Source organism: Geotrypetes seraphini, chromosome 2 (genome assembly GCF_902459505.1).
Source record: "Geotrypetes seraphini chromosome 2, aGeoSer1.1, whole genome shotgun sequence".
Classification (NCBI taxonomy): Eukaryota; Metazoa; Chordata; class Amphibia; order Gymnophiona; family Dermophiidae; genus Geotrypetes; species Geotrypetes seraphini.
The window spans coordinates 147,042,692-147,067,639 of record NC_047085.1 but is presented as its reverse complement, the minus strand read 5'-3'; the positions used below and the strand labels follow the sequence as shown (position 1 = coordinate 147,067,639).

General features: G+C 41.3%; 1 protein-coding gene across 4 annotated transcripts in view; it reads left to right on the top strand.

Annotated features, from left to right (window-relative positions):
- Nucleotides 1-24,948, top strand: part of LPIN2 (lipin 2) — a 293,670-nt gene that overhangs the window by 257,551 nt on the left and 11,171 nt on the right. For 2 of the 4 annotated variants that reach the window (XM_033933961.1, XM_033933960.1), the window contains 4 exons: nt 4,522-4,608; nt 7,064-7,216; nt 7,851-7,965; nt 21,082-21,185. In XM_033933961.1, the coding sequence (XP_033789852.1) occupies nt 4,522-4,608; nt 7,064-7,216; nt 7,851-7,965; nt 21,082-21,185 (459 nt within the window). Of the gene's footprint in view, nt 1-4,521; nt 4,609-7,063; nt 7,217-7,850; nt 7,966-21,081; nt 21,190-21,948; nt 22,031-24,948 lie in introns of those variants that run through there. The other 2 variants (XM_033933962.1, XM_033933963.1) reach the window with 2 other exon arrangements.

The following is a 24,948-nucleotide window of genomic DNA, read 5'->3' as shown; positions in this document are numbered from 1 at the left end:
CTGAAAACCCGACTGGATTGCGGCCCTCAAGGAGGGACTTTGAGATCCCTGGTCTAGAATGTCTCACCTATCTACTGGAAAAGATCTTACCAGGGTAAGTACATAATCTCCTATTCAGGTATAAATTTATTCGACCTCCCCAGACCATTGAGTCCTTCAATCTTGCTTCTATGGTTTTTCTCTCCATGTCGAAGTCTTCTAGTGGCTTTAAGTGGTGCACTCAGTGCAATAGGACTATTTCAGTCACTGATCCACATAATGTGTGTCTTCAGTGCCTTGGCCCTGCTCTAATCTAATACAAGATTTCTGAATCCCATTTAGTTCATAGCAATTTACATCAGAAAGAAGCTTTAATAATTCTGTAGGAAGATATAATTCTTTGGATATAAAGATATCCTTTCAATTCTTTAGATAAAAATACTAACTTTACAATCTATCATATAAAAATGTTTTAAGCATATGTAAAGTAGGAGTTAAATTGACATAAGAATATAAGCATCGCCTCTGCTGAGTCAGACCATGGGTCCATCATGCCCAGCAGCCCGTTCCCGCAGTGCCCCCCTCCCCCAGGTCCATGATCTGTAAGTGATCTTTTTACCTAAAACATTTTATTCCCTAATCATTTAATATCCTGTATAGTAACCATCTAACTATACCCTTCAATCCCCTTTTCCTTCAGGAAATCATCCAATCCCTTTTTAAAACCCAATATTGTACTCTGTCCTACCACCTCCTCTGGAAGTACATTCCAGGTATCCACCACCCTTTGAGTGAAGAAGAACTTCCTAGCATTTGTTCTGAATCTTTCACCTTTCAGTTTTTTTGAATGCCCTCTTGTTTTTGTTGCCCCCGCTAGTCTGAAGAATCTGTCCCTTTCTACCTTCTCTATCCCCTTCATGATCTTATAAGTTTCTATCATGTCCCATCTAAGTCTCTGCTTCTCCAGGGAAAAGAGCCCCAGCCTCTCCAGCCTTTCAGCATATGAAAGGTTTTCCATGCCTTTTATCATCCTTGTTGCTCTTCTCTGGACCCTCTCGAGTATCGCCATATCCTTCTTAAGGTACAGCGACCAGTACTGAACGCAGTACTCCAGATGCGGGCACACCATTGCCCTATACAGTGGCAGGATAACTTCCTTCGTTCTGGTCGTGATACCTTTTTTGATAATGCCCAGCATTCTGTTCGCCTTCTTTGACGCCGCTGCGCATTGTGTCACCGACTTCATTGTTTTGTCCACCAAAACCCCCAAGTCCTTTTCCAGTTTGCCTTCTCCCAGTACCATCCCCCCCCCCCCCATCGTGTAGTTATACATCGGGTTTCCTTTCCCTAGGTGCAAAACTTTACATTTCTCTACATTGAAGCTCATCTGCCATTTATTTGCCCACTCACTCAGATTGTTCAGGTCCTTTTGTAGTTCTTTATATTCCTCCATAGTTTTAACCCTACTGGAGAGTTTTGTGTCGTCCGTGAATTTTATAACTTCACACTTCGTCCCTACTTCCAGGTCATTAATGAATATGTTGAACAGCACTGACCCCTGCGGGACACCACTCGTGACCCCTTTCCAGTCAGAGTAGTGTCCCTTTACTCCTACCCTCTGTTTCCTGTCTGCCAGCCAATTTCTGATCCATCTGTGCACGTCCCCTTCCACCCCGTGGTTCCACAGTTTCCTTAGTAGGCGCTCATGGGGTACCTTGTCGAAGGCTTTTTGGAAGTCCAGATATACGATGTCTATGGGGTCACCTTTGTCCAATTGTTCGCTTATCCCCTCAAAGAAGTGCAGTAGGTTCGTTTGGCATGATCTTCCTTTACAGAAACCATGCTGACTTGTTCTCATCAGTTTATTTTTTTCTATATGCTCGCTGATACTGTCTTTGATCAATGATTCGGCCATCTTCCTCGGAACCGAGGTTAAGCTCACTGGTCTATAGTTCCCTGGGTCGCCTCTCGATCCTTTTTTGAAGATAGGTGTAACATTCACTATCCTCCAGTCCTCCGGGATTACCCCTGTTTTCAAGGATAGGTTGCAAATCCGCTGCAGTAACTCCGCTGTTTCGTCTCTGAGCTCTTTCAGTATTCTCGGGTGGATTCCGTCTGGGCCCGGAGATTTATCAGTTTTTAATCTATCTATCTGTTTGAGTACATCCTCGAGGCTTACCTCCATGCATGATAATTTTCCCCCTTGATCCCCCTTGATGGTTTTTTCCAGTTCCAACACGTTGGATGTGTCCTCTTTTGTGAAGACCGATAAAAAGAACGTGTTTAGTCTGTTTGCCACCTCTTCCTCCTTTACCACTCCCTTCCTGTCTCCCTCATCCAGAGGTCCCACCTCTTCCCTTGCTGTTTTCCTTTCACATAACGGAAGAATGGTTTAAAATTCCGTGCCTCCCTGGCAAGTCTCTCTTCATACTCTTTTTTTTTTTTTGCTTTTCTGACCATGCGGTGACATTCTTTTTGATACTTCCTGTGCTCTTTACAATTTTCCTCGGTTTTATCCTTTTTCCACTTCCGGAATGATTTTTTTCTTGTCTCCTATCACATCCTTAACTTCATTGGTTATCCATGCCGAGTCTTTTGCTTGATTCTTTTTGCACCCTTTTCTAAATCTGGGTATGTACAGGTTTTGCGCTTCATTTACCGTGTCTCTGAATAAGGTCCAGGCATGCTCCACTGTCTGTGCTTTCCTGGAGCTGTTCCTGAGCTTCTTCTTCACCATTTGTCTCATGGCATCATAGTTCCCTTTCTTGAAGTTAAACATTGTTGCAGTGGTTCTCTTCCCCTTTGGCATTCCTATTTCCACTTTGAACTGGATCATGTTGTGATCGCTATTTCCTAATGGTCCCACTACTTTCACTCCCTTGGCAGGTCCTTTCAGCCCGTTGAGGATTAGATCCAGAATAGCTGTCCCTCTCGTTGGTTCCTTGACAAGCTGTTCCAAGAAACAGTCTGTATGATCTCCAGGAACTCTGTTTCCTTTGTACATTTTGAAACTCCAAGACTCCAGACTATCCCGGGATAGTTGAAGTCTCCCATAACTATGGTGTTTGCTTTTTGCATTCTTGCCTCAACTCGGCTCCCAGTTCTGTATCCTTTGCTTTAGTTTGCCCAGGTGGGCGGTAGTACAGCCCCATCTTTATCTCGGCTCCCTTTCTTCCCGGTATTTTAACCCATAGTGATTCCAGTTGGTCATTTGTCGTTGCTGTGTCCACTCTGGTCAAGTGAATAGTGTCCTTTATGTAAAGTGCTATTCTTCCTCCTTTCTGATGTGTCCTGTCTCTTCAGTAGAGCTTGTACCCTGGCAGTACTGTGTCCCATTTGTTTTCCTCGTTCCACCATGTTTCTGTGATCGCTATGTCTAGGTTCTCGTCTTTGGCTATGACTTCTAGTTCCCCCATTTTGTTCTTTAGGCTTCTTGCATTAGTGTACATGCAGTTCAGGTCTTGGCATTTTTTCCTCCTTGTTATTTTCCCTTGTGTTTCATTTTTCTTTCTGTCTGCTTCCTGTCCTGCAGACTCCTGGTTATTGTCTCTCTTGTCATCCCTTTGTGGTATGTTCTCATTGTCCTCCTTTTGTTCTTTCCCTTCATCTTGCTCCATTTTGTCTTCCCCTCCTATCCTCCTCTTGTTTCGTCTGGCTCCCTTGGTTTTTCAGTTCTTGTTTTGTGCCAATTGTGTCTTCCCAGCATTTTCCCCACTCAGTATCTTTTTGGGATACTGTCTTCCAAATCGTCGACACCTGGTCGACTGTCGGCTTTCCCCTTCTTCTTTACAACATTGCACAGAACACAGCACACTATCCTTAAGTTTTATTTAATTAATTTAAGGGTAAATAATCAGTTTCTGGGACACAACCTCTGCAATCACCCGCTAGGTTTTCACCCGGGTATATCCCACAGACAACGTGCACCCTAAAGCACACTGAGGGCATTACCCCAAAAAAATCATATATATTCACCAGCAATTTTATATATATATATATATATTTTTATTTTTATTTTATTTTTTTTAAATTAAAAAAAAGTGCTATGTGCAATACAAAAACTTAAAACATTCAGTATCAGTGCTTCTTGTTCCCAAATAGGATCAACAATATCAGTTATTGAGGTTTCATCCACAATCCAATAATCAATTAACTTATCTGGAGATGATCGAAGCTGTCCATATATTATGAAAGGGGTGCCCTGTCTCGATTGCCCTACAGAGTACCCCATTTCATAACCTTCCTCAGGGGCAAACTCAGAAGCATAACCCACTACCATCAAACTGTAACATCTCCGAAATTCCGTAAGTATTCAGATACAATAGGTGCATTCCTGAGTCAAGGGGGATGAGATGACATGCCCAAGAGTACAGAGCGTGTCAAGAGTACTGGTTTCCCCAATTAGTCTGTGACTGTAACATCTTAGCTGGTGCACCTCCCTAATAACATACTTATGCACCTTTTTTTTTTTTTTTTTTTTTTTTTTGCTGTGTTCTAAGTACCATAACTTATTGGAGTTTGTACTTTTTATCTTTTCTTTAGGTCTGATGCTCTAGGACAGATTCTTCCACAGCTGGGTAAAGATTGGACACATCAAGGCATTGCAAAGCTCTACCATTCCATAAATGAGTATGTTTCTAACTAATAGTAACAGTTTGCTATCATCCGTGTAACTTCTGGTGATATTGTAGTTTACCTGAATGATTCCACCAAGTGTATTATATTATAAACTAAGGAAAAGAAGGGGAGATGGAATTTTGTATTTAGCTCATGCCTTTTTCAGTTGTAGTTCAAGACAAATTACCTTCAGCTATCTTCTATCCCTGAAAGACTTAATCTGTTTTTACCTTAAGTAGTAGAGGGTTGAGTGATGCCCAAGATCACAAGAAACTTCAAATAGATTAAGTAGTACCTGGAAGACTGAGCTTTGCTTGGGAAAGTGGGGTGAGTGATTATGATGGTGGTGTTCAGGTTATCTTGTGTAGCTATTCAACTGAGGTGTTGTAGTTTTTGATGTTGTTGGGGTAACTGGCAGTGGTTTTTTTATAGCTGACCAATGGCCTGCAGGGGGAGCGGGATCTGTAGCTAAAGAGCTACAGACACAGTCTTGTTTTAACATCAGCTCTGTTCTCCCTTTTACATTCCAATATGTTTTCTCTCAGCCTCTCTTAACCACTCAATCCCTGACCTACACAGTAGCTCTTCTGCTTTACCTTGCAGCATCTTTAGGAATGTCTGACCAATGGATTGCAGGGGATGACAGAAGCAGTAGCTATAGACACATTGCCTTAGCAACCTTGAGTCCTGCTTTTACCTGAATGTGTCTTTATTACTTATATGTTTTCCCATAGCCTCTGTTACCCTAACAAGCCCTTATTACACTGCAGTTCTTCTGTTAGTCCTGCTTTTCCCTGCAGCCCATTGTCTGGCTAAGCTGCTTTATGAATGTCTGACCAACAGGCTGCAGACGGAAGAGGGAACAGTATCCACAGAGACACTTCCTTAACAACCTTCCCTGGTTCTCAGCCTACTGGCTGTAATCATTAGGCAGCTACTGCAGTAGCTTGTACACGGTCAGTTTAAGAAAGACAAGCTATTCGCAATGTTGATCAGCCAAATGGATACATCCCTCCGTTTTGTTCAAAGGCAAGTTCAGTTTTAATGTTCATGAAAGGTGCTAGTCCATCAGCTGTTCAAGGCATGTCAAACATAATAAAATTTCACAACAGGCAATGTGGATTTGTTTTAAGTGGTGCCGTGGAGGTAAGAGATGGTGAGCCCGCCAATTTCTCACATTACACCTGCATTGTCAGATAGGTCTGTGGTGCTTTCATGTGATGCCATTATTTTATGTGCACGTATCCTATTATATAAATGGAGCAATACATAATTGTATGGTTGTATATATGTCTCTGAATTAGATGTTGAAAATGACCCTAAGGATTTTGATGAAATAGGGTGAATCTATCATTTTCAAGTGCAAGAAAGTGATTTAGTTAGGTCTGGAGTTTGGCAAAACTCATTTAGGGGGTCAAACGGGGGATTTTTGCAATGTACTGCTGCTGGGGAAAGCAGTAAGGCAATGTCTCTGTAGTTACTACTCCTGCCTCCTCCTGAAGCCCATTGGTTATAAATTGCTAAAGAAGCTGAACCAGCCAGTAGGCTAAAGAGAAAAGCAGGGCTGAAGGTTGTTAAGGCAGTGTCGCTGTGGCTACTGCTCCCTCCTCCGTCTGCAGCTTGTTGGTCAGACATTCATAAAGAAGCTTAGCCAGTCAATAGGCTGCATGGAAAAACAGGGCTAACAGCAGACAACACAGAAGAGCTGCAGTGTAGATAAGGGGCTGTTAGAATAACAGAGGATATGGGAAAACATATGAGTTATAAACACATTCAGGGAAAAGCAGTACTCAAGGTTGCTAAGGCACTATGTCTGTAGCTCCTGCTCCTGCCTTTCCCTGCTTCCCATTGGTCAGACATTCCTAAAGATGCTGCAGGGAATAGCAGGACTAACCATAAACACCACAGAAGAGGTACTGTGTAGGTCAGGGGCTGAGAAAAAAATATATTGGAATGTAAAAGGGAATACAGAGCTAATGTTAAAACAAGTCTGTGTGTCTGTAGCTCAGTAACTACTGATCCCGCTTCCCCCTGCAGGCCATTGGTCAGCTATAAACAAACCACTGTCAGCTACTCCAACAACATTGAAAACTACAACACCTCAATTGAATAGCTGCACAAGACAGCCTGAACAACCCCATCATAATCACTCACCCCACTTTCTCGAGCAAAGCTCAGTCTTCCAAGTATTTGCAGAATATCAGAAGAAATAGCACAGCCAGGGTTACTTGTTTTACTGTGGAGAATACATGTTAGCATAGGCTAATGTTTTTCAGTAACTATTAATATATCAGTGCAAATGTTAGTGTATATTTGGGGGGACTGAGAAAATAAAAACTAAAATTTCTTCATTATGTTCTAACAGATAGACTTCCTTTTACCTCCTCCTCTCCTTCCTGTGAGTTAAATCTGTCCATCATTGTGCTTAAGGAGCTTAATGTTTTTTTTTGTGGGTGGTTGTTTTTAGGAATGGATATAAATTTCTGTATTGTTCTGCTCGTGCGATTGGAATGGCAGATATGACCAGAGGGTACCTGCACTGGGTCAACGATAAAGGAACCATCCTTCCCAGAGGACCCTTACTGTTGTCTCCCAGCAGTTTGTTCTCTGCCTTCCATAGGTATGTAGAGACTTCCACAGAGCCACATTAGTATGTGTGTTTGACTCTGTAGAGCTGAAAAGTTAAAGTTTTCAAAAATACATTGCAAGAGAATATCAGTTGAAATTGGCATCTAGCTTGTTCTAACAAAGTTGTATAAGAACCATAAATTAATACTCTTATATACTGATTTGTTAGGGGGTATACTAACTCACTAGAAGCTTCACTGTCCTATAAGACAGAGTTCAGGTCTGGTCTCTATCTCTACCTGCTGGTAAACAGCTGCAACCCATCAGTTTCTAGGTTCATATTCTGTGACTTAAGGAAAGAAAATAATCAGGTAAGACACATTTTTTTTTCCTTTTTACCAACACTGAATATAATTTGAGTTGCACCAAACATACTGTGGATTGTTCCCATGCCTGTTTAGAGCATTTCCTGCACAGCAGCTCTAGAGTTACTGTATTAATTACAAGGTAATAGAAAATAACTGACCAACCAAGTTGGCTTCTCTAGGAGGGAGGGTTGTTGTTTTTGTTTTGGAAACTTTATGACTTAGTTTTCATAAGAAAGAAACTTTGTCCTACTTATATGTATGCAGAGTCAACCAAAAGGAAAAATGGACAATCACCATATTTTTGTATTTTTGTTTCAGGGAGGTGATAGAAAAGAAACCGGAGAAGTTCAAGATTGAATGTCTAAATGATATAAAAAATTTATTTGCACCATGTAAACAGCCTTTTTATGCTGCCTTTGGAAATAGGCCTAATGTAAGTCTCTTTGGTTTTTCATTTTCAAGACATTTTTTCCCATCAATCATTCCTTTTGCTGTGGCCAGATGCCTTGGGTCAAACAGGAGTTTGTGCTTAGATTCGCTTTTAATTGATGGGAAGAGGAAAAAAGAGGGAACATTGGGGAGTAAGGTCATATTTTCTTTATTTTATTTTTATTTTTAAATTATTTATTTATCAAATTTTTACATAAGAACATAAGAAGTTGCCTCCGCTGAGGCAGACCATAGGTCCATCCTGCTCAGCGGTCCGCTCCCGCATATTATAAATCAAGTATCCACTTGTACAGAAAGTTGAAGAAAAGCAGGAAAATAATACTCAAAAGTAAAATACATGGTAATCAAGTAAAATAAAATAAAATTTTTAGCTTAAATTCAGCTCAAGTCCTCAAAATTAGATCCAAGAAGGATAAGGCGGACTTAGTAACAAATACTAACAACTATCAATTCAAATATTAGGAAAACAAGATCCCTTGGCTGAGGAAGGATATCATTATTCAAATGCACTTCATTTTGATTTTGATTTTCCTTCATCCAGCCGAGTTCCTTCCAAAAAGGCTGTCAACTGGAATGGTTCAAAGAATACATATTTCTTCATATGGTATTGTATTACACATTTACAAGGGTGTCGAAGAAAAAAAGTCCCACCAAATATGCCCAAATTCTTTTACCGGAGAACAAATTTTTAGAAAATTTAAAGTGTAACCTCATGAAGGAATCCAAGCCTTGTTGAGAGATGAAGGTTATCAATAATGTTGTTCTTGCAGTAAACTCGGAAATAAATTCTTCAAGAATAGCAGATTTATTTTTTACATCAACTTGTGAGGATTGAATATTTTCTCCTTCTCCAATCTCCTGGACCTTTTTCACAGAAAGTGGCAGGTAATAGATTTTATTTAAAGGGGGTATATACTCAGAAGAATAGGATCTATACTTCTATTAAGACTAAGGCCCTTTTCTATCAAACTGCGATAGCAGTTTTTTGCGCGGGGAGCCGCACTGAATGGCCTGCGTTGCTCCCGACGCTTATAGGAACTCATGAACTTTGGGAGCAGCGCAGGCCATTCAGCGCGGCTCCCCATACTAAAAACTGCTATCGCAGTTTGATAGAAGAGGATCTAGGTATCTTAACAAAAAAATTTGGCCCGCGACTTAGCCTGTGTTTTAGATTTCGGCCCCTTATGTGATTGAGTTTGACACCCCTGCCTTAGGCTCTTCTACACCAAATTCATGCCAGGATTGTGCAAATTTAACACCTCAGGAGTGTCCTTGTGCCACATGCCACATAGCGCAGCTGGGAGAGGCTGCAGCACCACATTTAGCCTCTCACCTGACTAAAAAAGTGACAAATGGGCAGCCTTTCCTCCTTTTGGAGCCTGACAATGCTGATAGTTCCGTGTGAAAGGACACCGATGCCCCACAGCCCAAGAAATGCAAGGTTAAGTCATCTAAAGGTGAAATTTCTGTGGTATACATTTCCAGATAGCCATGCTTCGTCTGTGCAGTTCCACTCTACCTTGGTCTTGACTTTCAGTGGCTTTGCCTCTTCAGGCACCTCTTCTTTTCTGTCAGCCACTGTTCCTGATCTGGAAGACTCTGATCTGGACAATCCTTCTGATGATGATCAGTTTTTCTGATCCCTTATTTTCTGGGAATGCTCTTCCTGTGGCTGTGGACTTGGGATTGTATGCTGGATCTTTGGATCCTTCTCTGGCTTTCGAACCTGGGGATGAGCCCATGGTTCTACATTTCTTTCAGTCTTCTGCCTTCCCAGATCTCATTTTGTAGTCTCTGCATGAACTGAATTTGGTCACTCAGCCAGCTCTTCCTTCCTCCTCCTCCTCTTTCCTGAGTGGAGTGCAAGATCAGTATTCAGTATTTCCCTGACACCCTGTTTTCTGATCTTGGAGTAGGCTCTCAAAGTGCCGAGAACCATGTCCCATCTGTACCCTATTATTGTAAAATACAAAAAGAGGACGTAGAACCTCCTCATTTTTTCTTGTCTAGTGTGGATTATGTCGCTTATGCTCTGTATCACCTTATGCAGGTCCAGGGTAAGACATCAGCATATTTGTTTTCTGCTTGCAGAATGCTCTGAATCAGACAAGGGTCAGAGGAAAAAAAGTGATTCCTCCTCTAAAGCTACTCCTGCGAGACTCCCTTTTAAGGGGCTGTTATTTGGCAAAGGCCTGGACATCCTCAAGGATTCTGTGGTGGACTAACGTCCTAAGACCCTGACAGTAGATCCAAAACCTCGAGAGGTTCAGGATGTTTTAATTTTGTTGCTCCATGCATTCTTGCCCATATTCCAGTTCCACGATTCCAAGATTTTCCTAGGGATACAGGCAGAGGTTCTCCAGCTGCAGGCATTATCATTCTTCTGCCTCCCATACTGCTTCCTCTGCAAGAGGCCAGGCTTTCAGCATTCCTGCAGGCCTGGGTTCAAATTATGGCTGACGGTGGGTTCTGGACATTATTCAGTCTGGCTGCAAACTGGAATTTGCTCAGCCTCTGACAGATTGGTTGGGGGACTCTCCGGGGTGCCTAGACAAGATGGTCAAAGTACAGACCACTGTACAACAATGGTTGGACATTCCATTCATAGAACCAGTGCCACCCAAAGGCTCTGGTTTGGACAGATCTCCATGTACCTTATCGTGTCAAAGAAAGGCTCTAACGATTGGAGGCCTATCCTAGACCTTACACATATCAATGCGGCACTTCAGATACCGCGCTTTCACTTGGAGCTAGTGTGATCTGTCATAGCAGCTGTGGCCCCAGGAGAGTTCTTGGCCTGTCGGGATTTTTAAGAGGCTTACTTGCATATTCCATTTTTCCTAGTGCACCAAAAGTTTCTCCTGGAAAATCATTACCAAAATCATTACCAGTTTTCAGCTCTGCCTTTTGACCTTACAACAGTTCTTCGTACAGTACTTTCACACAAGGTGATGGTGGTCGTGGCAGCCCACTTACGAAAGATGAGGCTGCAGGTACACATCTACTTGGATGACTAGCTAATTGGAGATTAAAGCATTTGAATTTTATTTTTCTGTCTGCTAGAGGTAAATTTAAAAAACATCATCAATGTCTTTTATCATACCAAGCGGCAGTTTGGGAATAGTCAGCCACACAGGGCCAGATTTCTCTCTGCCAGTATATAGGTCCCTGCAGACCCTCCAACCACCAGACTTCCGTTCTCTGCTGCACCAGTCCTCCCTGTCAGGACTGGTCAGCCTTGTCACTATATCCCACTGCACTGGGTATCTATCAGTGCCGGTCAGCAGTGGCCTTCAGGGCTTACCGAGAGTTAGGCTGAAGCCAGCATTCCTCTTCCTGAGGGTCACCCAACTCCTGAAGGAGCTTCTGAGCTCTCTTTGCTGGGAGCTGTTCTTTTCAGCACCATAATCCACTCAGGGTGAGTGGACAGCTCCCAGCAGCATTAGCAGCTCTTATGCAAATTAGCTCTCCCCTCAGGCTCCATGAGCTTCACTGCTTAGGCTCCCTCCACTGGACACCCTATCACAAATGCAAAGAATTGCAGAATGTTGCATGTAGGAAGTATAAATCAGAAGGAGATATATGTGCTGGGAGGCGAGAGGCTGATATACACGGATGGGGAAAGGGACCTTAGGGTGATAATGTCTGAGGATCTTTGTCACACAAAACAGTGTGACAAGGAGGTGGTTTTAGCCAGAAGGATGCTAGGCTATAAAGAGAGAGGCATAACCAGAAGAAGAAAGGCGGTATTGATGCCCCTGTTTCCAAGTTTATTCAAAATTTCTTATACCGCTTAATTATATTTCTAAGTGGTGTACAATAATAATATAATTTATACAACATTCAACAAACATAGAACAAGGTTTAAAAACATTACAGTATTTTACTTATCATTAATTGGGGAAACAAGAGGAAAAGGGGAGGAACTACAAAATGCAAAGAAAAGAAAACAAGTATGGGAAGTAAGAGAGGGTGGGGTAAAACTGCAGATAAACAGTATAACTCAGCCCTTATAAGGGCCATTATAAATCATAAGCATCAAGGAATAAAAATGTTTTTAGCTTTGCCTTGAAGTGACCTAGGGAAGTTTCTTCACATAGATAGTTTGGTATGGAATTCCAAAGGGAGGGTGCAGTTACTGAAAAGATGTTTGATCTAATGGTGTTGAGATGTTTGATCTAATGGTGTTGATATGTTTTAGGGATGGAACAGTTAGAAGATGTTGGGTCAAAGAATGAAGAGATTTAGCTGGAGTATAAGGAATGAGTAATCTGTCGATGAGCTTGGGCTGACTGCTTAAACGGGTTTTGAATATTAGAAGGAGAATTTTGTAGTTAATTCTATGTTCTACCAGCAACCAATGGGCTTTGCGTAAGAGGGGAGTAGCATGATCATATTTTTTGCGCCGAATATAAGTTTTACTGCCATATCTTGTAATATTTGAAGGTGCCAGATTTCTTTTTTTGTTATGCCTGTAAAGAGGGCATTGCTCATTATCTCTTGTATAGATTACTGTGAGTGAATCAATATATTCAAAGATGTGGGTTCTAGTAGTTTGGAAAGCGATCTAATCATTCTTAAATGATGAAAGCAGCGTTGAACAACAGTACTGATGTGGAGGTGATAGGTGAATTTAGGGCTCCTTTTACAAAGGTGCGCTAACGTTTTTAGCGCACACACCAGATTAGAGCACGCTATAGCGCTCACTACCCGAAAAACTACCACCTGCTCAAGAGGAGGCAGTAGCAGCTAGCGCGCATGGCATTTTAGCTCACGCTATTCTGCATTTTAAGGCCCTAATACACCTTTGTAAAAGGAGCCCTTAGTATCAAATGTGACTCCTAGTAGTTTTAAAGAAGAAATGGTTTTGATGGGTAGAGAGTTAAATTTTAAGGGAGCCTATATAGATAATCCTTCTTTGACTGGAAAGATCATTACTTTTGATTTGTCAATGATAAGGGACAGCATGTTAGAATCTAGCCAGAATTTAATTTTTTCAAGTTTTTGGTTAATGATGGATATCTCGTCAGGGTTATTCAGTTCAATGGGATGTATCAATTGCACATCATCAGCATATGCAAACATCGTGAAGTCAATAAATTGGCCTAGAGTTAAGAGAGGAACCGTGAAAATATTGAAGAGTAAAAGTGATAAAATTGAGCCCTGTGGGATGCCATGTTCATTATTAAAGGGTTCTGATGCTGTTGCATTGAAAATTACCTTAGAGGAACGGTCAGTAAAGAAGGACACAAACTATGTCATTGATGAGGCCCCAGTATTCTGTTCAGTTTTGGAGGCCGAATCAGGCTAAGGATAGAAGAAGACCAAGTACACTGCCATGGAATACTCCTTGACTCCAACCTGTCACTTTCCAATTATATTTCTCAGGTGATATCTTCCTCATTTTACAACCTACGCCAAGTCTGAAAAATAAGGAACTACGTTTTTGAGACTGACTTCACCTAACTACTCTATGCCTCAGTCCTCTCCCACTTGGACTACTGCAATGCCCTATTCAACAGCTTCACAGCAAAGAATACACAATGTCTCCAACGTGTACAAAACACGACAATCAGACTTCTAGAAAACCTCTGAGCCTGTGACCCTGTCTCCCAGGCTCTATCGTTGGTTCACTGGATGCCCAAAGCCAAATATTGTGTCTTCAAGGGCCTGATGCTAGCATTCAAAACTTTGTACGACATGACGCCGGGTTACAGGTCCCTCTGCTGTCAAACAACATTCCGATTCCCACTTTATACTGAGCCACTGGAATCAACTGCCCCCACAGATCAGATCCCTTAAAGGACTCCTCAACTTTAGAAAAGCAATATAAACATACCTCTTCATCTAACTTCCCTGCCGATAGTTAATGTATATCGATGAGTCACATTAAGATAAAAACATATTGATAATTCTTGCACTGTAACTATGTCAAATTTATCCTGTAAACTGCATATTATGTATGTTGTTTTTGGATCCCTAGTATGTGTCGAATTAGGATAAAAACTTGCATCAAAAAATTTGTACTGTAACTATGGCAAAGTACAACCTGTTAACTATATATTATGTCAATCTGTAACCCATTCAGAGCTCTTTGGGGAGAATGGGATAGAAAACGAACTAAATAACTAAATTGAAGTGATCCAGAGGAAGGTGACAAAAATGGTAGGAGGTTTGCACCAAAAGACATGTGAGAAGAGACTGGAAGACCTGAACAAGTGTAATCTAGAGCAGAAGAGGAGCAGGGGTGATATCATACAGACATTTAAATACTTGAAAGGTATTAATATAGAACCAAATCTTTTCCAGAGAAAGGAAATTGGGAAAACTAGAGGGCATAAATTAAGGTTACAGGTTGGTAGACTTAGGAGCAATGTTAGGAAATTCTTGTTCATGGAGAGAGTGATGGATGCCTGGAATACCCTCCAGAGTGATATGGCACTATATTAAGAAAGTTTGATTAAATTTGGTTTCTACAATTTAACTTTTGGATTGTAACAAATTGTTGATTTGTAGAATGTTTAAGATTTTGATATATCTTCTTTTTTTTTTTTTTGTTATTTTTTATTTGCCATAACTGTGAGAGCTGGCCAGCCTGATTTTCTTTTTTGCTTTTCTGAAGCAAAAAGTTCCAGTAATCAGCCTTCTAATTTGTCACCCTTTGGCCATCCCTTTTTTCTTTTTTTTACAAGGAGCTAGTACAAAATATGTAAACATAAGTCTAAACCGCAGAAGCCAGAGCCGGCCACCAGTTCCTGCCCGCCTGCCTGCTCCCAACAACACCAGCGACCTGCTAAGGTTTTTGCTAAGGTTCTTCTGTTAAGTTTTTTGCTAAAGTTTTTTGTTACTGTTACTGGCTACATCTTAAGAGCTATATTTATCTGTACCATCCTAAGAGCAGTATCAATCTGCACCATCTTAAGAGCTATTTAATCTGTTTCAACTATACAACCTAGAAATTAGGAGTATCAGGGAAACTAATATAGTTATTGCGACAGGAAGGGACATACTACCCTGCAAACATGAATTTCCTATTGATTTCATTCTATCTAATAAGCGGCAGCATCAAAGATGTTAATTCACTCTATCCACAATTACATTCAATCCATTACCCTGATTTATCAATCCAATACATAATTAACCCACAAGAAGACAGGATAAATCACATTAATGTAATCCCAAATAAAGGAAGACATCGACGAAGCCTTAAAAAAAGAATAAGGGAGTAAAACCTATTAGAACCACTACTCCTACCAAACCTATCACATCCGCCTCTATTCCCTGTGCATATCTTAATACTAGATTTGTCAGGAATAAAGCTTTTCTAATTAAAGATTGGATCATCAGAAAGCAAATAGCCTGTCTTTTCCTAACTGAAACATGGCTATTATCTGAAAATGATCCAATAATAATTGATCTTCTACCAGATAATTTTAAAATCCTTACGCTAAACCGTGAGTGTAGAAAAGGGAGAGGATTAGCAATTATTCTTAAGGAAGAATTTGAGCTTGAACTATTGGATTCCAAAATGACCAATCAGTTAAAAATATTAGCCTGTAAATCAGTAGTAAGGAACTAGAAGAATCCCTATCTTGCATATTATTCTATGTCCCACCAAAAAGCTGGCTAAAAGCCAAAGAGGACTTTTGTGAATTTGTTCTACATAATTCTATTATTCCTTCCTACAACATCATCGCAGGCGACATAAACATACACCTAGACGAAGAGGACAATCCAGATACGAAAGACTTTAAAAACTTTCTCTCCCTACTCAATTACAATCTCCCTTCACCCACACAAACACATGAAAAAGGTCATCACTTAGATGTAGTAGCTATATCCACAAAGGAAATTTTAGACCCTGCCATCTCTCTACCTGATGGCACCTGGTATCACGATATCTGGTTTGACCATTTTACTTATTACTTCAAGTTAAGCTGGACTCATTTAAAATCTAAAACACATCAAAAGATAAAAAGAGAGCATCACACAAGAGGTTATATTAATCCAGAAGAATACTGGTCACAATATGAACTGCAAGCATGGACAAGTGAAGGAGTTGATTTTTGGGATCACTGGACGAAAACTAGCACATCCATTTTAGATAAAATTGACCCTAAACAAAATAGTAAAAGCTGCGTAAACAAATATTACATGGTTTGACACCAAACTTCTAAAAATGAACAACTAGTAAGACGACTAGAAATAATTTGGTAAAAAACAGAATTGTCAGACCGTAACAACTGGAGATCTAACATAAAAATCTACAAACAACTGATAAAAGACAAACGTAAAGCATTCTACTCTTCCAAAATCGACTTATCTAGCAGTAGCTCAAAAGGAATCAATACAAAAGAGCTGTTCAACTTAGTTACAAATTTATTTGACACCACATGCTACACTCAACTCATACACAATATTAATCTACCTTCAGAAAATGATTTAGCACAGCACTTTGATTCAAAAATTAAAAACCTAAGAAACAACTGTTCAACAAATGACACTAATGATCATCAAATAGCGAACATACAAGGAAATAAAATACCAGCAGACATGATCTGGAGTTCCTTTCACAATCCAGAATGGAATAATTATATCAAACTATATAACAAATACTCTAAATCTTACTGCGCTCTGGACTCCCCCGGAAATTATGAAAGCGGCTCCACTAGACTTTAAACTATCTTTGCTGCATTACTTATCCCATAACCTAAAAAATGGAAAGTTCCTCACTAATAACGGTCACATAATAATAACCCCAATTCCAAAAAATAGTAAAGAATCATCAGCACTGGTAACCAACTATAGACCAGTAGTATTCATTCCATTTATTGTAAAAATCATGGAGGGATTGGTACATATCAACTAATAGAATATCTTGATCAGTTTTCTCTCTTACATGAAACTCAATCTGGTTTTAGACCTTTATTCAATACTGAGACAGTAATTGCAGCTATCTTAGATAATCTGCATCTCTTGTTCAGCAAGGGCCTTAATGCCCTGATCATGCAATTTGATATGAGCTCTGCCTTTGACCTAGTGGGCCATGGGAAAATGCTACAATGCCTGGATGCTATTGGTATTAGGGAAGAGGTATTGAACTGGTTCCGAGGCTTCCTTATGTAACGTACTTATCAAGTACGTTTCAATTATGATCTCTCCGATACCTGGAGCAATCCATCTGGCGTAAAACAAGGGTCACCGCTATCCCCATTGCTTTTCAATGTCACCATGTCCTCACTAGGTGCGCAATTGACCCAGCTGGGGATAAAATTATTCAGTTATGCAGATGACTTTACGATCATCATCCCATTTGCTAATTCTCTCTCGGAAGTTACTCCCAAAGCATCAGAAGCACTAAATTTGATGGAGCAATGGATGACTGAATTCAAACTGAAACTTAATTCAGAAAAAACAAAATTTTTTGTAGCTTCGCCACATCCGCTTGACACCAAAACACCACTATGTATCAATAAACTTAGTTATCCTATTCAGACTACTATGACTTCAATATGCCTGATGTGGATTGGTACACACTTTCCGCTACGACCAGCGGCAGCAGGAAGCTATTAACCTCTATAAAGGGAGCGAGACTCAGACAAATGGTATTAGAGCCCACTAGGGATCGGACGATACTAGACCTAATACTCACCAACGGAGAAAGTGTCACAGAGGTCTCGGTAGGCGATACGTTGGCCTCCAGTGACCACAACATGATATGGTTCAACCTCAGGAAAGGTTTCACTAAGTCAAACACATTAACCAAGGTCCTCAACTTTAAGGGCACAAACTTCGAAAGCATGGGAGATTTCGTCCATTGGGCACTGCAAAACCATGCCAAAACAGATAATGTAGAGGTAATGTGGTCAACTCTGAAATCAACCTTACACGAAGCAACCAACCGCTACGTCAAATCAGTAAGTAAACGGCGTAGAAACAATAGACTGCAGTGGTTCTCTGAGGAGATCTCAGACCTCATAAAAAAGAAGAAAAGAGCATTCATCCTCTACAAACTATCAGGGAAGCGAGAATCCAAGGAAGACTATCTGTCCAAGTCAAAAGCGGTAAAAACGGCAGTCAGCGAGGCCAAACTCCGAATGGAGAAGAACCTTGCGAAGAACATCAAGAAGGGCGATAAATCCTTCTTCCGGTGTATTAGTGACAGAAAAAGAAACACAGATGGACAAGAGAGATACCAAAACCATACTCTTCACAAAATACATAAAACCTATCCAGCACGACCAATCCCAATCCAACATCTAACACTCTCCATACCCTTAATACGCTCTAATACTCTTCTATTTACCAAACATTATCAAAAACCCTTAATTCACCCTATTCCTATCTCCTACAAACTTCTACTTCCCGTTGATAACTATTTTTACCCGACATTGTTATTACCTTAAAATTTTATCTCATCGCTTATTCTATTCCTTCAAATTTTGAATGTAATTCTTGTTTTAGTTTTGATGTAATCTGCCTTGAACTGCAAGATAATAGCGGAATAGAAATCACTAATGTAATAGTACACCTTAGGAAACCCGATGGGAACTATGTAGAATCGGACTCCGACAAAGCCAAACTTTTAAATGAATACTTCTGCTCGGTCTTCACTTGCGAGGCGCTGGCTCCGGCCCTCAGCTGCCGACGAGGGAAAACTCGGAAGACCCATTTTGAAATTTCAAGTTTATGCCCAGCAGTGTCTACGAGGAGCTATCAAGACTCAAGATGAACAAAACTATGGGACCGGACAAACTACACCCCAGGGTGCTCAGGGAGTTGAGTGACGTCCTGGCGGAACTGTTATCCGCACTCTTCAATCTTTCCCTAAGTACAGGAAGAGTCCCTTTGGATTGGAAAATGGCTAACGTCATTCCACTCCACAAAAAGGGATGCAGGACGGAGGCTGAGAATTTTAGACCGGTGAGTCTCACATCGATAGTGAGTAAACTTATGGCAACACTAATCAAACGTCAATTGGATACGATCCTGAATGAGGAGAATCTACGAGATCCCCATCAACATGGTTTTACGAAGGGAAGGTCCTGCCAATCAAATCTGATCAGCTTCTTTGACTGGGTAACAAGAAAGCTGGATATAGGGGAGTCCCTGGACGTCGTGTACTTGGATTTCAGCAAAGCGTTTGATAGCGTCCCACACCGCAGGTTTTTGAGCGAGATGGGTTCGATGGGACTGGGTGAAACATTAATCGCATGGGTTAGGGACTGGCTTAGAGGTAGACTTCAGAGGGTAGTGGTAAACAGTACCCTCTCCGATACGACAGAGGTGATCAGCGGAGTGCCGCAGGGCTCGGTCTTGGGCCCGATCCTATTTAACTTCTTCGTAAGAGACTTGGCTGAGGGGCTTCGAGGTAAAATTACATTATTCGCCGATGATGCCAAACTATGCAACATAGTAGGCAACCACACAACAGATGAAAGCACAGTGCCCGACAAAAGCTCAATGCCCGACAGTATGATGCAGGACCTACTCCTGCTGGAGCATTGGTCAAAGACTTGGCAACTATGTTTCAATGCCAAAAAATGCAAGGTCATGCACTTTGGCGGCAAAAATCCATGCAGGACTTACACCCTAAATGGTGAGATCCTAGCAAGGACTGTAGCAGAACGTGACTTGGGGGTGATTATTAGCGAAGACATGAAGACTGCCAATCAAGTGGAGAAAGCTTCATCCAGGGCTAGACAAATCATGGGCTGTATCCGTAGAAGATTCGTCAGCCGTAAGCCCGAGGTCATAATGCCATTGTACAGATCCATGGTGAGACCCCCATCTGGAATACTGTGTACAATTCTGGAAGCCGCATTATCAAAAAGATGTGCGGAAAGTTGAGTCGGTTCAGCGAATGGCCACCAGGATGGTCTCAGGACTCAAGGATCTCCCGTATGAGGAACGACTGGGTAAGTTGCAGCTGTACTCACTCGAGGAACGCAGAGAGAGGGGAGACATGATCGAGATGTTCAAATACATCACGGGCCGTATCAAGGTGGAAGAGGGTCTCTTTTTCCTTAAAGGACCCACGGCAACAAGAGGGCATCCGTTGAAAATCAGGGGTGAGAAATTTCATGGCAACACCAGAAAATATTTCTTCACCGAAAGGGTGGTTGACCGCTGGAATAATCTTCCACAACAGGTAATTGAGGCCAGCAGCGTGCCAGATTTTAAGAAAAGATGGGATTGGCATGTGGGATCTCTTCATGGAGGTAGTTAGGGGGTGGGCCATAAGTTTGGGCAGACTAGATGGGCCGTGGCCCTTTTATGCCGTCATTTTCTATGTTTCTATGTATTGGGTGTAACACTAGATCAATGCTTAACCATGAAAGACCAAGTGGACTCCTTGATCAGAAAGGGTTTTTTCACTCTCTGGAAACTTCAATCCATTACAGCATATTTTGATATGTCAGCATTTAGAATTCTGGTACAATCCCTTGTACTGAGTCAACTTGATTACTGTAACATCGCCTATTTAGCAATTTCCCAAAAGAATATGCGACGATTACAACTAATACAAAATGCAGCGGTCAAACTGATTTTCGGGCTGAGGAAGTTTGACCACGTGACACCTTACTAACCAACAGCTGCATTGGCTACTGATGGAGGCACGCGTAAAGTTTAAGTTCGCCTGTTTCTGCTTTAAAGCACTATATGGCCTAGCCCCTAAATACATAACTGACCTTTTTTCCTTCTCAGCCAACAGACATAAGAGAAGCACACACTTGAACTTCGTTTCCCCCCCAGTTAGAGGATGTAAACTCAAAAGACACCACCAATACCTTCTCTCATACCAAGCAGCATTATGGGGCAAAGATCTAGAACAATTGCTTACGCCTTCCACTTATGGGGAATATGGGAAACGCCTAAAAACATATCTGTTCCTGAAGTATCTAGACAGCTGATCCGTACAATTCTTTCTCTTCAATAACGGTTTTCTTGAACTGTTAACCACTATCTTTCACCTCTGTTAAGTTCATTCAGTTTGTATCATCTTTTAATCTTTGTAAACCGCATAGAACTTCACGGTCCTGCGGTATATAAACTTATTATTATTATTAAACTTCTTTGTCACAATTGACTTTTACAGGATGTGTTTGCCTACATTCAAGTGGGTGTTTCAGACTGTCGGATATTTACAGTGAATCCAAAAGGCGAATTAATTCAAGAGCGCTCTAAAGGGAACAAATCATCGTAAGTACATATAGAATTCTCTCAAGGTTACTCTTTGTTTCTGTTCCCTTAGGAAAAAGGGGCCCTTGATGTGCCAGATGTTAAAATACACACAAAACAGAACATGCTACCCATGGTTTTGTATTTATAGTTGGCTTTCTTTGCATGATTTGGGCAATCCTGCTTTCCCTCTATTGTCATCAAGACATCATTTAAGTATTTCTTGTTTTTCATTTACTTAGCTAAAATAACACAAAACAAAACCCTGTATATTACAGTAAATTATATAAAACTAGTTTCTATATCAAATAAATTTCCAGCTGGGAGAAGAAACTTTGTTTTCACTTGTAGCTAGTGACGTAGTTCATTCTCTCCCCTGGGCAAGTCACTCAAGCCTCCATTACCCCAGGAGCGTTAGATAGATTGTGAGTCCATCGGGACAGATAGTGAAAATGCATGAGTACCTGATTGTACACCGCTTAGGTAACCTTGATAGTATATAAATACCTAATAAAATTAAAATATATACAATGTGTGTGTATGTATGTATATATATATATATATTATTTTTTTTTTCACAAAAACATACATCATGAATAAAGAGTTGTGGTTAAATGAGAGGGGTGTTTTTGTTTGTTTTTTTAGTTCATCTCTCTTTCAGAGAACAAGAGCAATAAAGTAAATTAAAACAAGTCAGACATTGCCATCAGAAGCTGGATTCTATTACAATTCTAACCATTTCCTGCAAATCTATCCAAATTAACCCAATATTTTTTTTTTGCAGTTCCAACATTTTGCAATTTCTCCATCACCATCTCTTCATATTTACAGTATGAAGATAAATAATATTCCACAACTGCTGCACAGTAAGAATGGATGTATCTTTACCATTAGGAACTACAGTCAGGGCTGGTGTTAGGGGAGGGCAAACAGGGCATCTACTCTGGGTCACACAGCTCTAGGGGGCCTTGTGATCCAGGCAGGCGATGGCCTCAGGTGGCACACTGGTGGGAGATGCACTCTCTGCTATGTCCCTTCTCCATCATCTACTCTTTTTATTTCCCCACCCCACCTCCTTGCACAAGCATCTACCTTAAATTTGTTATAAAAGTTGCCAGGTGGCAACTCACAGCACTGCCCTGGTGCCTTCTCTCCACTGCGATCTTCTGACAACATCCTGTTTCCGCTGGTGCAGGCCACAGTGGAGAGAAGGCACCAGGGGCCAGCAGCAGGGCATTGTGAGTCGCTGCCACCCCCTGTAGAAAGATTTATGGAAGTCTAATCAGTTACATAAACTAATACGTACCTGTTTTAGTCAGATGCTAGGAAAAACCATAATCTTTCCCAAGGTTCGTTAATTTGCCAGTTTATACTAAGAATAGAGACCCAGGCTATGAGAAATACTTTATTAGAAATATAAAAATATAATTCATAAGCCAGCAGCAAATAATGATTATTGTTCACAAAATATCCGAATACATATATGAAACTCAGTACATAATTATCACACCACACTTGTTAGATAAATGAGTAAAACTAATTCTTACACACACTAAATAATTCCTGATTAGCAGCAACTAAAAATATAGCTTATCACCACAGGTGCTTAAGTAACCTTGTCCCAAAGACAATCGAATTCTCTCTCTAACCCAGCTGAAAAGACATATAATTCCTTTTTCTCACGATCTAATTAGGCCATAGCACAGAATCAGGTGAAATGGAAGACGTCTTTCCTCCGCTTAGCAGATATAGAAATTCTTCTGTTTAGGAACAGTCCGTCAGCAACTGGAGAAGCTGTAAATTAGGTTGACAGCAAAGATTTCCTTTATGTGATGGAATCCAGATGTATAAAAAGTCCGGTTCTCTCTCTCAGGCAGAGAGTCACAAGAGGTAACTTTTCAGGTCTTAATTATTATAGAAGATGTGCAGAAAACACCTATGATAAGATGCAAGCTCCCTCACATTCTAACACAGATTAAATTAATAATTAGCACATTTCACTTGGATCTCATCAGATGACCTCTCCGGACCAATCCAGAAACAGAACTTAGATGAATAGCCTTTCTGTATAGAGTCTCGCTCAGGCCGTGAAACAGAGGCGCCTTCGTTAGATAAGATCAGCACATGAGCCATAACTCCCCCCAAGATTCACACAGGCTAAGCATGTAGGCATAGCTGGATGTCCTTGACTAAAATACAGTTCTGGTATATACCCAGAATGCATCAGGCAGAAACAGCAAAGATGTATTCTTCTTTCTCTTCTTGCATGGTTCAGGCTGGAATGATGGTTCAGGCTTTATGACGTCAGAGAGGCCTAACCTTCAGGTGCAAATAAGGAAACACCCCCAGTAACTTTTACAGAAAACTTAAGGTAGATGCACATATTTAGGGTGGGGGGAGATAAAAGGAGTAGATGCCAGGGAAGGGACTTGACAGAGATAGCCACCGGCAGCAAGATGCCATTCCCTTAAAAACATAAAAATAGCCTTACTGGGTCAGACCATTGGTACATCTAGCCCAGTATCCCATCTTCATGGAGGACAGTCCAGGCCACAAATACCTGGCAAAAACCCAAATAGTAGTAGCATTCCATGCTACTGACCCATGTCTGTCTCAACACCAGACTATTGACTTTTCCTCCAGGAACTTGTCCAAACCTTTTTCTTAAACCAGCTACATTAACTGCTTTTACCATATCCTTTGCCAATGTGTTCCAGAGCTTAACTATTCTCTGAGTGAAAAAATATTTCCAACTGTTGGTTTTAAAAGTATTACCGTATTTTTTGCTCCATAAGACGCACCCTAAATTTAGAGGAGGAAAACAAGAAAAAAAAAACATTCTGAACCAAATTCTCCTTGCCAGGCTCTGCACCCTCCCTGCCAGGCTTTGTTCCCTGTCCCCCCTCTGGTGGTCTAGTGGTAGGCAGGGACAGGGCACAGATGTCAAGGCAGATGACTTTTTAAAATATGCAATGTCACCTCAGTAACAACTATAGAAAAATAGACAAATATAGTGCAAAATATAGACAGCAGATATAAATTCTCAAAACTGACATATTTTGATCACTAAATTGAAAATAAAATCATTTCTCCTACCTTTGGTTGTCTGGTGATTTCTTTCTTTCCTTCCTCAGGTCCAACAATTGTCCCTTCCTTCCTTCCTCCTATGTTCCTCTCACTGTCTTCCAGCCTTTGTCCTCTCCCCTCCCCCCCCCCCCCACTCAGGCCCAACAATTGTTTCTTCCTTCCTTCCTCCTATGTTCCCCTCACTGTCTTCCAGCCTTTGTCTTCATCCCCCTCTTCAGGCCCAACAATTGTCCCTTCCTCTCTCCCTTCTGTGTTCTCCTCACTGCCTTCCAGCCTTTGTCCTCTTCCTCCCCCCCCCAACTCAGGCCCAACAATTACTGGTATTCCTTCCTCCCTCCCTCCTATGTTCTCCTCACTGCCTTCCAGCCTTTGTCCTCTTCCTCCCCCCCAACTCAGGCCCAACAATTACTGGTATTCCTTCCTCCCTCCCTCCTATGTTTCCCTCACTGCCTTCCAGCCTTTGTCCTCTTCTGCCCCCCCCCCAAGCCCGCCCGCCCGCTGAATTCAATTACTTCCCGCTGGTGCCGCTGTGAGGATACATCAACGAAGCAGCAGCGGCAGGGAGTTTGGACTCCCGGCTAAGCAGCAGGTCGAGGGAACCGGCACAGAGCGAATTGCTGGGAAAGGCTAGATGGGTGCAGCAATTGCACACCGCTGGCCCAGAAGTCTTACCCCCGACGTCAATTCTGATGTTGGA